General features: G+C 38.9%; 1 protein-coding gene across 5 annotated transcripts in view; it reads left to right on the top strand.

Annotated features, from left to right (window-relative positions):
- Positions 1 to 17,664, top strand: part of FHAD1 (forkhead associated phosphopeptide binding domain 1) — a 71,076-nt gene that overhangs the window by 28,155 nt on the left and 25,257 nt on the right. For all 5 annotated transcript variants that reach the window (XM_043500163.1, XM_043500165.1, XM_043500164.1 and 2 more), the window contains 12 exons: positions 1,664 to 1,744; positions 3,366 to 3,518; positions 5,127 to 5,322; positions 8,824 to 8,894; positions 9,240 to 9,377; positions 10,816 to 10,923; positions 11,781 to 11,870; positions 12,425 to 12,654; positions 13,379 to 13,459; positions 14,577 to 14,683; positions 15,637 to 15,796; positions 16,145 to 16,274. In XM_043500163.1, the coding sequence (XP_043356098.1) occupies positions 1,664 to 1,744; positions 3,366 to 3,518; positions 5,127 to 5,322; positions 8,824 to 8,894; positions 9,240 to 9,377; positions 10,816 to 10,923; positions 11,781 to 11,870; positions 12,425 to 12,654; positions 13,379 to 13,459; positions 14,577 to 14,683; positions 15,637 to 15,796; positions 16,145 to 16,274 (1,545 nt within the window). The remainder of the gene's footprint in view (positions 1 to 1,663; positions 1,745 to 3,365; positions 3,519 to 5,126; positions 5,323 to 8,823; positions 8,895 to 9,239; positions 9,378 to 10,815; positions 10,924 to 11,780; positions 11,871 to 12,424; positions 12,655 to 13,378; positions 13,460 to 14,576; positions 14,684 to 15,636; positions 15,797 to 16,144; positions 16,275 to 17,664) is intronic.

The raw sequence follows: 17,664 nt of genomic DNA, 5'->3' as shown, positions 1-17,664 counted from the left end.
CTAGTAACAGCTACTTCACTGGAAGTCCTGCCAGTGTCTAACAGGAACCCACACAATTGTCACAGATTACAAACTCCTTGTCCCAGGAGTGCATGTTTTTGTAGATGCGTTAGATGAAAGACTGGGTAATGTTTTGTCACAGCCAAGGGAAGAGACAAATACCACCTAGCAAACAAAGTTATGTTAAGTTCACTTCACTGGAAATGTTTATAATTTGTTTCTGAAAAATACACAGTGGGTAGCATTTTCAACAGCCTTCAGTGCTGGCAATGGGAATTTTACTTGAGAAAATCGCACTGAGAACATACAACCTAGCAACCTGTTCTAGTCCAGCAATCTGTCTAGTCTGTGAAATTTAAAATGGTAGCAAGGCTAGTTAAAACCTTGTAGAAGTATCTTCGGACAATTGTTTAAATATCTGACGTGTGATGCAATCTGGTGCCTTTGCTCTCTGGAAACATTTTTATGAGTTTCACAGATAAATCATCTCTGACAGAAGTGTGTTAGCAGTATCCAGAGAGGTGACTCAATCAGAGGCAGAGAATTCAGTTCAATCTTCCCTACAGATTGGGGCTGTAATGTTAACAAGAGGCTACAAAGAGCCCCGTCTAGCACTTGACCTTTTCCACATTTGTTAGTGTAGGCCAAATCCTGCTCACAGTAAAATAAATGTCAAAACTTGTATTGACTCTAATGTGGGAGCAGATTTGGACATCAGCTTTCCAGTGTAGTTCCTCAGTGGAGCCTTTTGCTTGTGTGTTTACTACTTATGTAGCTAAATTTTTTCTTATTCTGTTTTGTATTTTGTTTGCTCTCTTTGCTTAGGAATGATTATAGTGATCCTTATTCTGGTTTTTTAAATGTATTTATGTTTCTATTTTTATGCATACTTTCTTCACATTCCTTCCAACATACAGTACTTACAAAAGATGGCATTCACTTTTCAAGAACCACTTTTAATTCACTGATAATGATTTAACAATCCACCTGGTGTCTCACTATTGATTATACCCTTTAACTTAGTAGACAATATGAGTAATATTACTAACTACAGGGCTATTCTATCTATGTGATGTAAACTTACAGTTTAATAGTAAAAAGAAAAGGAGTACTTGTGGCACCTTAGAGACTAAGAAATTTATTTGAGCATAAGCTTTTGTGAGCTACAGCTCACTTCATCGGATGCATACAGCGGTACACTGTATTTTCCATTGAATGCATCCGATGAAGTGAGCTGTAGCTCACAAAAGCTTATGCTCAAATAAATTTCTTAGTCTCTACGGTGCCACAAGTACTCCTTTTCTTTTTGCGAATACAGACTAACCTGGCTGCTACTCTGAAACCTGTCAGTTTAGTAGTAGTGTTTGTTGTGGACTATTCTGATAGAAAATTGATTGTGAGCTGAATTTATAGCCTAAGGCAAGGGCAAGTGTGGTCACTGGGCTCCAAAGTCAATGATCATGAGCAGAATACCTTCAAAATTAATTCAAAATTACTACTCCTGCCCTCTATAATTATTGAAAATTTTCATAGAACAACATAATTATTAAACTGGTGTGCCCTCCTAATTGATTTTTCAGGACTAGCGCAGACTAGCCAAATGGAGTTTCTGTTGACTCTAGCTGTTAGTGATTTTGTTTACTTTATCAATCTCTGCTTTTAGCTGGAGTGTTTCAAAAGGCAAATGATTGAAATCTTCTATTCACAAGAAGTGGAAATTCCAGAGACTGTAACAGATCAACAGGTTAGTTCACGTGACAGCAAACACAACTTCTTGGTGCTTTTACATTTTGGGAGCTTCTGATACTGAGGGAGCAGATCTTTTTGATTTTATTTGTTTACACACAATTATCTTGTTGGACCTCACTCCTAATGATACAGACTCATTTTACCAATTGAAAAACAAAGATAATTTTGTAATTGTCTCTGTATCCATCCTGTCTGGAATTCTTTCCATGCAGACACCTTATCATAGAATATCAGAGTTAGAAGGGAGATCAGGAGGTCATCTAGTCCAACCCTCTGCTCAAAGCAGGGCCAATCCCCAATTTTTGCCCCAGATACCAAATGGCCCCCTCAAGGATTGAACTCACAATCCTGGATTTAGCAGGTCAATGCTCAAACCACTGAGCCCTCCCTCCTCACAAGGTGGCAGATGACGCTGGTCCAAAAGATGCTCATGAGTACAGAGCTAAGGTACCTTAATGGAGAATTTTCTAGCAGGGGGGTGTGGAGAGAGGTGAGTTGAATAATATATGGATAAATTGTACAGTCCAGGTAAATGAATCTGGTACTATATCTGAGTTTTATTTCACTGGAATACCAATTAAGAAAGGAGGGAGCTCATCTTTAAGAAAAATGTTACATTCAAATATTTTACTGCTCCAGGAGTTGGCTTTCTGCCTCTCTAACACTTTCTTCATCTAGGTTCAGGAGACCATCAAAGTTAAATACTTGAAGAAGGTGTAGTTAAAATATAATGATTTACTGGTTTCACTTGAAAAATCAACAATATCTAACGTTGTTGTATTTAAGAAGAAATGTGATCATTTCCCCCCTCCAAATCTGGGGTTGAGCAAGTATGCTTTAATAGGAAAACACATTTCAGGGTGGGTAAAATTTTGCACCAAATTATAGTTTGCATCCTAGATTTCCAAGACTCCGAAAGTTTGCCCATGACTTGGGGAGAGGCTCATTTTCTCTTTCATTTCAGTCTGCAGGATCTGCTGCTGACACTTACTGCATGGAAGTTCTACAAAATGGAGACAAATTGGGTTGCACATTAGAGATACCTTGATCCTGCAAGGTGCTGAGTGCTCTGGCCCTGATTCAGCAAAGCACTTAAGCACGTGTTTAAATTTAAGCATCCATTGAAGTCAATACTGAGCAGCATACAGATTTGGCAGTTAACTACTTTAAAATTACTCCGTTTGCATGCAGCAATCCTGAGTGTGTGTGCTGGCACACGCATTCTTTCATATGGCGGTGAAAATTAGTTCAGAGCACAAAATATGCATGTGGTTTGAGAAGCTGTTTTTGAAAATTGGCCTCTTGATGGTGGGATATTCTTTATGCCAACTCATAAAAATTAATTTGGGCCTAGATCCTTAAAGTTATTTAGGTTACTCCAAGGTATTTAGCCAGAAGTCAATGGGAATTAGACACCTAAATACCTTTGAGGATCTGGGCCTTAGTGATGAGTAAAGCACCAAACTATTTTAGTCAATTATTTGACACTGAAATAAGAATTGTTGTGAAAAATGTAAGCTTACATTTACTAAGCCATTCTTTTCAAGTGAAAATGGGAATGTCTTCCATTTTTTTGTGCATTTATTTCTTCTTATGCCTTCATATCCTTTTGTCAGTTAATGGAAAAGATAAGACAGATCACAAATGAAAATCTGCAGAATCATGAAGAGGAAAAGTTATTACAGGAGGAAATAAGTTCCAAGGACTCTGAAGAGAAGGAAGTATCTGAAAGTGTTGAGATGTTGAAGAAATCATTGGATGAATTCCAGGTCACTTGTTTAAGTGCTTTTTGTATACTGAAAGTGAATTAGAAGATAATTCAGATATATTGCACATGATTGTCCTAAATAGTGACTTAATCTATATGTTTAACCAGAGAAAAGATCTGCTGCATATGGTACTGAAGAGATGTGCTCCTGCTCTACAAATCAGTGGCAATGCTTTGTTGTTGTTACAGCTGGACAGAAATATTTGGATGAAACATTTTCCCATCACAAAATGCCGATTAGTCGAAAGCAAAATTTTTCACTGGAGCATGTTGATTTCAGCGAACCTTTCAAAGGAAACCAAACAGGATTCCAGTGGAAACGTACCCTGTTTCCTGCCAGCTCGCCTACCTGCCCATCTCCCCTGTTCCTCAGCAGCTTGCCTGCTGGGAATCCCTATGCTCCTAGCCTCCCTGCCTCCTTGGCAGCCTGCGTGGTGGGCTGCTGCAGAATTGGGACTTCTAGGCTCCTGGCTCCTTCTCATCTCACTGGTGGGCTGTCGAGCTGGGGTTCCCTGGGCTTCCTGGCTGCCAGGCAGGCTGCCAAGCTGCTGGGAGCCTGGGAGCCCCAGATTTTTAGAACTGCACACAACAAAATCATGGTAATTGCATGTACAAATGCAAGTTAGACCTCTGGTTGGCCATTTGCATGTGAATTTACTGTGAATACAAATGTTGTATGCAACTCTAAAAAAAAGATGCAGTTCTTTTTTTAAATTATTTTTAATCTTCCAAGTTAGGTTCTTCAGTGCATCACAGGGGTATGAAAAATATGATCCATTGTCCATTTGATCTGAACAAACTTTACAGTTAATGTGAAAACTCCATTTTTGGCCATGCAGACTGCTCAGCAAAATGCATTTATTGAAACTGGAAAAAAGATGACAGGAGAAAGTTTTAGACTGGGATTTTCAAAGGAACTCAAGGAAGTTGGGCACCAAGTTCCAAGTGTCTTTCAGTGCTAGATGCAAGACTCTGGAGGATAAAGTATATTCTTGATTTGGCCTGGATAATTTTTCTAGTGTATGGGAGTGGAAAATCACATAATTTTGCTTTTTCAAATTGTCTTGAAATAACTATAGTTATTCTCGATCCTATTACTGAATGTGTGCTTGATTGACTTTATATTTTAAACAGTATCTGACCTTGTGTGTGTGTGTGTGTGTGTGTGTGTGTGTAAAGATAGTCTACCTGAAAACAGGTTTGTGGCTGAGGTCCCTAAAAATTGGTAGGGGTAATAGTACCAGAGATACAAATATGTTTTACTGTGGAGCACTAACTACTCCCCATCACAGAAGTATCAAAAGTTGTCTGAAATGTTGGTTGAAACCCAGTTGAGTCCAGACGACAATGGAAATGGTTATTGCAGGATAGGGCCTGCTATGCATCACAACACACATGCAGTATCTGATGGAGTGGACAAAGTTGCATCACATTCTTCAGAAACCACTTTCCTGAAAGTTGTTGCAATAAATAAATAGGCAACTTTAAAACAGAGCATGACTGTTGTAGTGATAATAGAATGTATTTTATTGTAAAGGGTTTATTGTATTAAGACACAAATGACCCATAATCATAAAGTTTGGATTGTTTGTTATTAATTCTCTTTCAGGTTTTCTTAAATACCTCCTATTGCAGCAGTAGCTTGAAAAGAGAGATTTGTAACCTTCAAGATCTGTGCATTCACCCCTCTGTTTTGTGGATCCACACACCAGTAGTTGAAATTCTAAGCAGTTTACTCTCATGGGTAGAAGCAATGGAGCAGCTCCTTCATGATGTGGGGATTGACGTGTCTTGTTCTGACAAAGGTTCTTCGAGTTTTCTTTTTCTTACCTGATGTGTAACCTTTTTCCATATACTAAGCATGAGAGTTCAAAATGCAGCTTAAAATACTATCACATATTAATCTTAGACTCAGTGTTTCACAATAACTAAGGCTGGGCTTAGCAACTACAGTGTCTTAGAAGATAGAGTCACCTGGGGACATCTGGAGAGCAGCAGAAAGCAAGATTCTTGTGCATTTCAATACCATACTTCCTCAGAGGAATTGAATAGACAAGCAAAACAAGGAGGAACACGTGAGCAAAACCACAATAGATAGTTCTAATACTAGACTTGCCAGCTCTCCTTTTAGTATTTGTAGCTGGGATTTTCAGAAAAGCTTAATGGAGCTAGGTGCTCATCTCCTATTGAAATTCAATGGTAGTTGTTTGCCTAACTTCCTTATTCTCCTGTGAGAATACCAGCCGTCATTATTTTGAACAAGTTTGTAGACCTGCAGCATTGTAAATCATCATGAAGGCCAATGGTGGTTATTGCAAAAATATAGGATGAGTCATGGCAAAAAAGAAATTGTCGTTTTAGTATTTAGCAAAAAAGAAGAAAGTCACAGGATACAATATTTTAAAGTTGTTTATTTAGGGAAACTGAGAACAATCTATTAAATTCCTTAATTTTACAATAAAATATTTAACTAATAGTTGCAATGTATCTTAAAACCCACACTCCATTCCCCTGGACTTATATAGAGTCAAATGTGTTAAAATTCATGGAGAAGTCTTGCTCAATAGTAGGTGATTCAGGGTAATAAGGATCATTTTTACAAGAGAAACCTAAAAGGCAGTTATTGTCCTGCAAGTCATGTCTGTGACAAAAGTAACATTTCAATCATTATTAATTCCTCTTTAAAATACTAATATGTATGGGCTTCCAGTTTCTTAGACCCTCTTAGTAGAGACAGGTCCAAACCAAAACCCCCCAGCCCTGAACATCCCCAGATTTGGGGAAGTTTGGATCTGGGTCCAAGCTATGTGGAAATTGCACGGCTGGTCACTATCTTTATCATGGCTCAAACCAAAACTCCAGCTCCTGACATTCCCAAACTGTGAAAGTTTTGTTTTAAGTTTGAAACTTGGCTACCTCTGCATCTCTTGGGTTTAGCAAGTGCTTGGGTATTATCAAATCAGCTGATTTCTGTTATGGTCATTATTCATCCTATGGCATTTAAAGAATCAGATCCTGAAGTAATTTCTGTCCATCTTTCTTATTGTATCCCTATATTTATGGCCAAATTGATACCAAAGTCAGTTGATATCACCTAAACCATATTTTGATCTTTGCCCCTCTAAATATACTATTTATATTTTGGCTCTTATGCAGTTTCATATCTCCCTCCATGCCAGTTATTCTATCTTGGTGTTTTTTTTTCCTTTTGTAATAAAAGAAAAGGCTCTTGGCAGTGAATTTAGCACTGCTAGCTGTTCTAGTGCCAGAGCCCTTATCTTAACTCAATGGTGCAAGGTAACAGATTGTCCTGTCTTTCCCTTCCACTTTAATCTGTATTGTGAAACAGAGCTGTTTCTATTCTGATTTACTGAAAATAAGTTAACTTCGTGAGTGGAAAAACAAACAGCTTTTTATGTCTTGATGCAGAACAATACATCATGTCATGCAACTCACATTATGTAATCTGATCCAGAGGTGATTCCTTGCACTGAGAAGAGGGGAAATTAACTTTTCTCTCACATGGTGGTTGCCTACAGAGCTGTAAAAAGTGTATCTACTCATACAAATTGAATTAAAAGGGTGCAGGAAGGCAAGAGGATGGCAAGAGAACCCACACTGTTTAGGGAAACAATGCTAGGACTGTGTTTTAACGCTGTTGTGGTTAGCATGGTTTTAAACTTAGTGCCAAAAAGGCCTAAGAATAACATTTACCTAAGGGAAAGTTGATTCCTCCTCTTTTGAAGGAATCCCCAAAGCAGAAATAAGTTGAACCACAGCAACAATGGTAGCATCATTAAGCAACACCATCATTTTGTGATCATCCTTTCAGGGGAAAGTACTAGTTTCAGGATGTTCTTAAAACGAACCTCAGTTAAGGGGGACATTTTATTGTGGCTATGTTGCAGGTATTGGCCCATTGATTTCTTTGATTATTTTGCATGATCTCTTCAAATAGCTATAGTTTTCTTAGCTAAAACATACCCTGTAGCATGTTATAGACCACAGTGTATCATGAAACCACAGGGTGTGGTATGCATATGTTTTCCTCACCCAGTTAGCAGATGATGACAGGGATAAATTGTGCGTATCTTAAATAACACATCCAAAACGACATCTACTCTGCATTTTTGGGATCTATATACCAATAATGATACTTAGCACTTGACAAACATGACACTCCTCACTACATACATATGACGTAGCTAATTATTAGCGCCATGTCGCACATGAGGACACTGAAGCACAGAGATGTTTAAGAGAGTCGCTGGTGGAGTTGGGACAAGAACCCAGGAGTTCTTGGCTCTCTTGCTACTAGCCAGTGCTGCCTCTCCAGTATGAGCAAGTGATTCTTATCCAGTGACAATATGCTGCTCCATTGAAGTATGATTGGCATCCAAGGAAAAACCTGGTAGTTGTGCCCTCTTGATCACAGACTAGTTACTGCATAAATAAATGAATAGGCAGTGTGTTCCTTTCCTGTGTGAAAACAGCAGAAGGAGAGAATTTATGCTCATTAACCCACTACTTCTGAGCACCAAAGCATGAACTGCATCTTCTCCTCAGGACTGAAGGACAGCATGGAAAGGGCAAAGCAGGTGACCTCAAATTCACACATAAGTCAGAAAATCCTGAACAATAGATTTAAAGAAGATCCCATGAGTCTCAGCCCATTCCATATAGTGTCCCCACCAGAGTGTGACTCCAGGTTCTTCCCCTGCATTAGTAGCAATACTTGTTCCATTGCCATACAACCACTCCCAGTCTCCCAGGTATTGTAACAGGTCACAAAGGCCATGGAGGGGGGAGAGAGAAGGAGGAGGGCAAAAAGTTATGCTGCTCCAAGTAGTATCAGCTCCTGCAGCTGTTTCCCACATTTGATTTATGTATCTGTGAGATGAACATGCCATGTAGAGCGTCTGTTCCTTGATTTCTCCCAGGCCCTTCCCTTCTCAGAGCGTGGATTGTGCACATGTATTTGGTAAAGAGGGGGCAGTAGCAGCTACACCATGGCATTGGATGATTCCATGGAGGCCATTTTCTGACTCTCTTACATCTGTTTGGTCTCCTCAGCATTGTAAAAGGGAGGGAGGATAGAACCTATAGTGAGGATAGTGAAATCTAGGATTAAAAAGGCCAACCTTGAAGCTCTTGATTTAGAAAGCAAAATAAATGGCACCCTTGGCTAGGCTTTTCCATGCATCATCACATTCCTTTGGTAAATGACCAGAACTGAGAAAATCCCCAGGTAGTAAAAAAGGGATTATATAAACCCCTGTCATTTTAATTTTTCATTTCTTGCCAAGGAATGGCCTCATACATGAAGAGTCTGCTGGAGAATAATCATGAAACTGTGGGCAGAATTCAAACTTTGCAGGTAAAAAAAAAAGTCATAAAACTCTTTGAGTGGATTTGTATTAAAACAAAATATGGTGATAACTATTAGCAATCTGGTTTAGAGACTTTGATTGATTAATCCAGAGTGGAGCTGAGATGTGAAGTAGGATATGCCTGCAATGCAGTGTTATGGAAACATTCTATGTCCAGAGCCAGCTTTATAGATGAATTCTTTTTTCAGAAGTCACTAATTACGAATGTTGTTTAAACATCATTCTTTTCTGAACAGTTTGTTAAAATGTTAGTGAATGTCCACACACTTCCTTCTTCTTATGCTTAAAGGGCCAGTTCCTTAATATCTTTGTTTTCTAACATTTCTCTGTAGGCCCAATTAGACAAATTACAGGAATCCCAGAATTCTCTGCTACACGAAAAGCTGAATGAACTAAAAGTGGAACATGAGAAAGAATTACAGGACAAGATAAAACTAATACTTTTAGAAAAAGAGGAAGAAAATAAAAAGGTATTGTAAAGCAGTGTATTTTTAAAAATACAGTATGTTTCTTATATGCACAAACAATATATACAAATACATTGTTGTGTTTTGCATGTATAAAGAAGATAAACTCTAACCCCAAAATTCAGATCCAGATCCAAACTTCTAAAAAGTCCAGGGGTGAAATCCTGGTAGCATTGAAGTCAATGGGAGTTTTGCCATTGTCTTCAATGGAGCCAGGATTTTACCCCAGATCTGGTGCTTTGCTTTGGGCCCATATATGTATGTTTCTGTTAAAGTGAGGAGAGAAATCAAGACTTGCAATTACTGCACAAATACTAAATGAATATAAGTAGGGGCCAGTAGAAAACAATAATGTCGCTGTTAAACATATTGTTGTCTAAGGTTTAGAGCAGGGGTTCCCAAACTTGGTTTGCTGCTTGTTCAGGGTAAGCCCCTAGTGGGCCACGAGACACTTTGTTACTCATGGTTTAGAGCAACAAATTGAGAATCAGGAGCCCTTCTGTTCACAGCTCCACAGCTGACTCCTCATTGGAGCCTGGGCAAAAAAATGTAAACCATTCTGTGTATCGGATGACTGATATTTCAAATGGGATAATAAGAGATTAATTTACCTCAGAGTATGTTTGTGAAATGCTGTGATAATTTTGTATGAAAGATGCTTTATAGAAGTACTATAATGTATTCAGTAGTGATATTGTCTAGAATAACTCCCCGGGAGGCTGAAGCTGGAATCTGCATCTCACCTTTTCCTCCCCCCTCACATGGCCACACGGGTGGAATGCATATTATAGGGCTGTTTGTGAACAGTGGGATGATGGCATAAATGTATCTCTGTAAAACTGCTGTAGCCTCTGTTGTGGAAACAGCTCTCCACAATTGAAATATATCAACATATATATTTGTGAAGAAAAATATCCCTGTTAGGTCAGATTTGGGGCTGTCTCTTTACCAGTCTTCACTGACTTCCTTTAAATTCAAGGAAATACAGATCTTCACAATATCTGGAGTTAGTGGGGGACACACTTACTTTTAAAAAAAAATCACAGTTCTCTCCAATTTGACTTAATTTCTTGCTAGTAGCCATATTTCAAATGACACTGTGTGTTACAAATTTGCCTGAATTATTCATCAGTCTCCTTTTGAAGTTCCTTCCCAGACTTCTGGTTTTCAAATTAATCAGTTGATCAGTAGACCATTCACTTACTCTTTTATTTTTGTGACCTCTGCAGTATCTCTCGTGAAGCATTCTTCACTCTTCTTTTTAAAGTTGTGCCAAGTCCAGCTAACCTTCCTTCGTAATCCATCCTCCCTCCAAAACCCTGACTCATATTAGTTGCTCTCTGCCTTTTACATCTCAACAATATCCTTCCTCTAAATAATATTTCTTTATTTGTTACACAAACCGTCGGCACTTGGGTGATAATTTGATATGTTTTCTCAGATTCTGGACAGTGCTGTTGCCCAAGAAAAAGACAAATTAAAGGAATCTGTGGAGGAAGAAAAGAAAAAGGTCCAACATTTGGAAAATCAATGGAGACATTTGACTGAGGTATTTAGAAAACCAAAGAGATGAAATAGAACATCCTACATTCCCATTTTCAAAATCCATTCTAACCTTGGAGCCCATTGGATTTTGTTCCATCAAGAGTTTCAATCTCAGGCAAAACTTCAACAGGAGATCAACATGTTAGCTATACATCCAACATGTGTATGCCCACACCAAACACACATGCTTTGGGATAACCTTTTTGAGTATGTGCCAATCATCCATAGGGCTCTGAATTGATTAAAGACCTAGAAGCAAGGGAAGCAGCCAGTAGGTAAAGCAGATGAGGCTCTGCACCACTTTATTTATAGTCAGATCAATACACCTGCAGCTGTATTTCTTTGCAGCAACAGTGATGTGCAGCCAAGTTCTCTTTTCCCTGTTGGTGTTCCCAGGCCTATATATACTTTCTTTGTCCCTATTCAAAAGAATAGATTTGGCACCAATTGGAATTAACTCTGGTACAGTAATAGCTAGTGACCTCTGACATTTTTTTTTAATCTTTGTAGTAGAACGCAAAGTACATAATTGTGAGTTTCTCCAGTTGAAATATTTAATATTCACAATTTTAAAAAATAATTACTACATACACTTATTTCTTAGATTTATTGCAAATTCCTGGTACTTAAATAAAAAATGTAAATCATGTTTATGACTATGAGCCAAATTAATGATTGGTGTAAGCGGGCACGTCACCATTGACTTCACGGGGAGTGCGCCTACTTACACATGATGAATTTTCCCAGAGATTCCATGTTTGTAATGGTTTGAGTGGGATTCAGATAGATTTCAACTCTATTAGGATTAAAAGGAAAGAGTCTAGTTCTTTTTTCTCATCTACTGCTTATTTTCTGATTTAGGTAATTGAACTTAAAATGAAAGAAGAAGAAATTGTAAATGCCAAACTGATAGAAGCAGTGGACAGCTTAGAAGAGGCTAGAAAGAGAGAGGTAACTACAGTAGAAAGGAGAATATATTTACTATGTTTTGCATTAAACACATTTTTGATTGAATGCAATTTCTTCATTGCACCTTGATGAGCCAGGCTGGTTCAAGCACATCCAGAGCCCCCTGCAAACCTATTCATTTGAGGGGTCACCTCCTATGTAACTGTAATCTACATTAGAAGTGTGTGGCTATTGTAGTAGTAGCTCATGCTTTTAGCTCTGTAGGTCCCAGGCTCAAACAGGGTCAGTTACATAATCAGTCAAAGGTTTCAGAGGGGTAGCCGTGTTAGTCTGTATCAGCAAAAAAACCGAGGAGTTCTTATGGCACCTTACAGACTAACGCATTTGGGCTGGGACTGGGAACGGTTCTCAGGTCTTGCTACTGTTCATGAAACACAGGTTGTTCCTATACTCCTTTTACGATATGGAAGAAAAGTTTGGAGCAGAGTTTTGAAAAATTTCCGCAGTATCTACTAGCCTGAGGATTAAGCTCATTATCCCTTTTAAAAAATGTTTAAAGTTAAACACATCTCAGAGACTTAATAAATGTTTCCTAGGCCATGTTGCAAGAGCACCTGTTGATGCAAGACAAACATCTAACACTCATTCAGGATGAGAATGAGTTATTGAAGCAGAAAATTCAGAAAGAGATAATGGAATATAAAGAACAAATCAAGCAACATTCAGAGACAATTGTGGCTTTAGAAGACAAACTGCTGGAAGCCACACAGCATCAGAAGAATATAGAGGAGGAAAATTTAGCTCTACAGGAAAAAATAGAAAGTAGGTAAATGGATGTATAAGATTGTTTTTTATTATTATTGTAAACTCTCAGCTACTTTTAAATTAGCTGCATACTTACATAAACTGTAGTACATGGACTTCTACTCTGGAAGATCATTCTCTTGTGTGTTACTCTGAGGTGGGTCTGGATATCTTAATAATTCAGTGATGACATGAATCAGATTATGAATAATATATCTATAAAAAGTCTCTTTTATTTTACTATGTTTTCTTGTATGTCTTTTCCAGGTGCACTCAGGCCTTGCTTCAGTGAAGGATCTGTAACCCTTGACAGCAATGGGATTTAAGCCCATACTTAGAGTTAAGCAAGTCTTAAGTGCACCTGAATAAGGATGGACTTAAGTACATGTTTAAAAGCTTTCCTGAATTGGGGCCTAAGTGATTGACAGGATGAAGAACCAAATCCAACATTTTCTGTATAATGTGCGAGGGTTGCTCAGACAAATATTTCCTTGTAGTGGCTTGCTGCCTATTAATACAAAGATATTAATGTCTGGATTTGAACAGACAGACTTACAAAAAGAAAGACCCTAATCAAATAACGTAATTAATTTGTTGATGGGAAATCTACTCAACAATCTCTCAAAAGCCCTCTATTAAACTCAGGTTGCACCAGAAAAGCAAACAGACCTCAAGTATCCATAGGTTTTGAGAATAAACTAGTAACTTAGTTAATTGTAGATAGTCAGTTTTATTTTTTTCTTTAGTATTTCAGAAAGAGCCTCAGCAGTCAGCATTGTCTGTTTCACAGAGCTTTCTGACAATGAAGAGGACCATGTTCTTCTGATGTAAGCAGCGGACAACTATTCTCTGATTTTGATTGTCATGTAAAAGGGTTTAAGGAAAACTAGTAATCAGTAACAGACTTTTAAAAAGACCAAGGGCCTGATTCTCATTTACATGAAGCCCCCTTAATACCTCTCTGGCTATAGAAAGGAGCCTTCCCATGGGTGTAAATTGAAGTTATTCATGCTTTCAGGTCCTTAAGGGTATGTCTACACAGCAAAGAAAAACCCATGGCTGGCCCATGCCAGCTGACTCGGGCTCACGGGGTTCAGGCTGCTGGGCTGTTTCATTGTCGTGTAGACTTCTGGACTTGGGCTGGAGCCTGAGCACGGGATCCTCCCATCCCGCAGGATCCTAGAGCCCGGGCTCCAGCCCAGGCCTGGAAATCTACACAGCAATCAAACAGCCCCACAGCCGAAGCCCGTGAGCCCAAGTCAGCTGGCATGGGCCAGCCATGGGTTTTTCTTTGCTGTGTAGACATACCCTTATTGTAAATGAGAATCAGGCCCAGAACATCTAATAAATGTGCATAGAGGCCCATCTAGATGTGAAATGATTTGTATGTGAGAGGGGAGCCAGTCTTTATATCATCTTATTTTTGTGGTTTTTCTTCAGATCAGTATCACTTCTGGGGACTTAAAGTATATTAAGCTACAAAAACATATAGCATGTAGTTCTGACATTGCCTGGACTACTACATTCATTGCTTTTGTGGGTTTGAGTATGGATGGCCAATGGACTGCCCATAGGCCAAGTGATGGCTCTCAGAGTTCTACACTGATCCATAGCTGCTCTTATCTTCACTGCTGAGCTGCATCCAGCTGAGACTATGTTATATAGTGTTCCATCTTGATTGGAGTGGTTCTGTTACAAAATGTCGTGTCATTTTATCTGTCATCCATTCTGCAACATTTAGGCATGTTGGCTTGAATTAAGCAGTGAGAGAGACAGTAATACCTAATTCTACGTGCCTGGGTTTAGGGGATTTAGAATCGTATTTTTAAAATAATGTGTGTGTATTACTTATATGATCTTAACCTACATGACACGTACACTTTAAGTAATATTAATCTTTCAAATGAAATTGGGTTTTGCAATTATCTGTCTCATGAATTTCAGAGGAGAATTAGCAGCTGCTCAGAAGGAAATCCTGTCCAAACAGGCTATCATTTTGGGATTAAAGAAAGACCTTTCAGAAGCCAAAGCCAGAATGTCGGATATGATAGGTTTGTGAAATGTATCATGTAATTTACAATACTGCCATGACTTCCCCCAAAACGTACTTGGAGAATAGGTGTTAATGGAAGGAGAAACAAGATAGTGAAAATGGATATTACTTTCTCACTGGAACATTTTCATTGAGGTTTAGGCAAAAGCAAAATTGTCTGTTCTCTTTGGCTGGGTAGATTCCACTTTGGACTTAGCAAAAAGAGACTAAGATTTTCAAAAGTAGCTAGTGATTTTGGATACCTCTATTTTTGGATGCCCAACTTGAGACACCTTAAGGGGGCCTGGTTTTCAGAAAGTGCTGGGTGTCCATCTTCTGAAAGTCAGGCCCCTTTAAGAGGTCTCAAGTTGGGCATCCAAAATCACTAGACACTAATGAAAACTTTGGCCAGAATTCTTAAATGCTGTATCCTTTAGGGGCTTAAATATTGTCCTCTGCATAGGAAGGAAGGAATATTGTGGAATAGAGTCTGAAAGAATAGTTTTATAACTAGAAATGAGTGTATCTGATTTATTTAGTGTGCTGGTAGCCATGGAATATGGGTGCATGTACCTACATTACAAACAGGATATTCATTTAAATTGTCCACAATAAACAATACAGCCTATCTCATCCCAGTCCTTTTCCAACCCAGAAGAAAAACTGCACTAGCAATGGTATAGACACAACTGCTGAAATGAAAAGATATGCCTTGCTCTGGTTTCTGAGGGGCAGTAAACTCAAGCTCTAAGGGACTGCCAGAGTGAGTGAGTTCTACAGCGGAGGTCCTTGGGTGTACACAGCTATGGACTGTTGGAAAAAGCACCTTCATTGATCTCAGACATCATGATGTTGCATGGGGAACAGAGGCATTCTCCAAAGCCCTGATCCTTATAGAATTGAAGGCATCTAGCATCTGGCAGCATCAGACACTAAGGTAGCCAATAACCACTGAAACCTCTCTCCATGCAGGAGAACTCAGTGAGAAACAAAAGATGGAACTGGAGCAGAACCTAATTCTTGTTAGAAGCCAAGAGAGTGAGCTGAACATGCTTAGAGAGAAGCTATTTGAGATGTCAGACCTTGTGGACAAGAAGGATAAAGACCTGAGAACTTCAGCTGAAGAATTAAGGTATAAGCAACCTCAACATAAAGAATAGCAGAGGCTGAGCTAGCCAGCCCAGCAAAAAAACCCACCGACTTTATAAGTCAGATTAGTGCTTCATTTAGATAACTACTTCCCTTGGAAACATTTTAAAATGTAAATTTTTACTTTCCTCTGCAGAAATCTCAAACAGTCTTCTACAGGGATTTGGAAGAGCCATTGCAAATTGAGTTGGAGCTAAATCACAGCTAGTTATCTATTCCTGACTGTGCATTTGTATGCTTTAATAGTTATTCATGTTGCTGTTTTCAGCAAATTGATTATTCACCTTCACACCAGTCATCCTCTCAGCAATATTTTCTGCTCTTGACATAGGCATGCGAAAGAAAAACTGAAAAAGCTGAAGAATGCAGCAAAAGAAAAGGAGAGTGAGTTTGAAAAGCTACCACAAACAGATATGCAGGCCAGTAACACCACAAAGGATGAAGTCCCCAAAACCAAAAAGGCAAGTCCAAATCAAAACAAGCCAAGAAACTGAGGACGCAATAGACTAAACTGAATAATAAAGAATAAACAATTGTTAAATAAAGAAAACCTAGAGCAATATGTCCTTATGCAGTAACAGAATCAAATTGAATGGGCAAGGCCTGGTCAACAATCTATGAGAAGCAATATCCAGAGAGCAAAAGGAAGAGAGAGAAGGATCCGCAATATTCATAACATTTTCCATTTTCCTTTTGATTTGAGATGTTTTGTTCACTAGGGCCACTCTTTAATCAGACACGGCTCCTGATTCTGATCTCACTTACACCAAGTACGTTACATCAGAGTACACCAGTTGAAGTCAGTGGAGTTACAGTGGTGTAAACCTGTACAGTGGTGAGATGAGAATGAGGCTGCTGGATCCATTGCTTTCCTGGCATATATTTGAAATTTTCACTGCTAGATTTGGTGCTGTAGGCAGCTGTGAGGGAAGGAGGTGGAGGTAGGGTGACCAGATGTACTGACCTTGGCACAAAAAGTGGGAGTGTGCTAATAAAGTTTTCAGATGATACAAAGCTGGGAGGTATTGCCAATTTGGAGAAGGATTGGGATATTATACAAGAGGATCTGGATGATCTTGTAAACTGGAGTAATAGTAATAGGATGAAATTTAATAGTGAGAAGTGTAAGGTTATGCATTTAGGAATTAATAACAAGAATTTAGTTATAAGTTGGGGACGCATCAATTAGAAGAACGGAAGAGGAGAAGGACCTTGGAGTATTGGTTGATCATAGGATGACTATGAGCTGCCAATGTGATATGGCTGTGAAAAAAGCTAATGCGGTTTTGGGATGCATCAGGAGAGGCATTTCCAGTAGGGATAAGGAGGTTTTAGGTACCATTATACAAGGCACTGGTGAGACCTCACCTAGAATACTGTGTGCAGTTCTGGCCTCCCATGTTTAAAAGGAGGAATTCAAACTGGAGCAGGTACAGAGAAGGGCTACTAGGATGATCCGAGGAATGGAAAACTTGTCTTCTGAAAGGAGACTTAAGGACCTGGCTTGTTTAGCCTAAGTAAAAGAAGGTTGAGGGGAGATATGATTGCTCTCTATAAATATATCAGAGGGATAATACAGGGAGAGGGAGAGGAATTATTTCAGCTCAGCACCAATGTGGACACAAGAACAAATGGGTATAAACTGCCACCAGGAAGTTTAGACTTGAAATCAGACGAAGGTTTCTAACCATCAGCGGAGTGAAGTGTTGGAATAGCCGTTCCAAGGGAAGCAGTGGGGGCAAAAGATCTATCTGTTTTAAAGATTCTACTCGATAAGTTATGGAGGAGATGGTATGATGGAATAATGTGATTTTGGTAAGTAATTGATCTTTAAATATTCAGGGTAAATAG

This window comes from Dermochelys coriacea, chromosome 18, assembly GCF_009764565.3.
Source record: "Dermochelys coriacea isolate rDerCor1 chromosome 18, rDerCor1.pri.v4, whole genome shotgun sequence".
Taxonomy (NCBI): Eukaryota; Metazoa; Chordata; order Testudines; family Dermochelyidae; genus Dermochelys; species Dermochelys coriacea.
The sequence above is the reverse complement of the archived record's forward strand: the minus strand, read 5'-3'. Positions and strand labels throughout refer to the sequence as shown.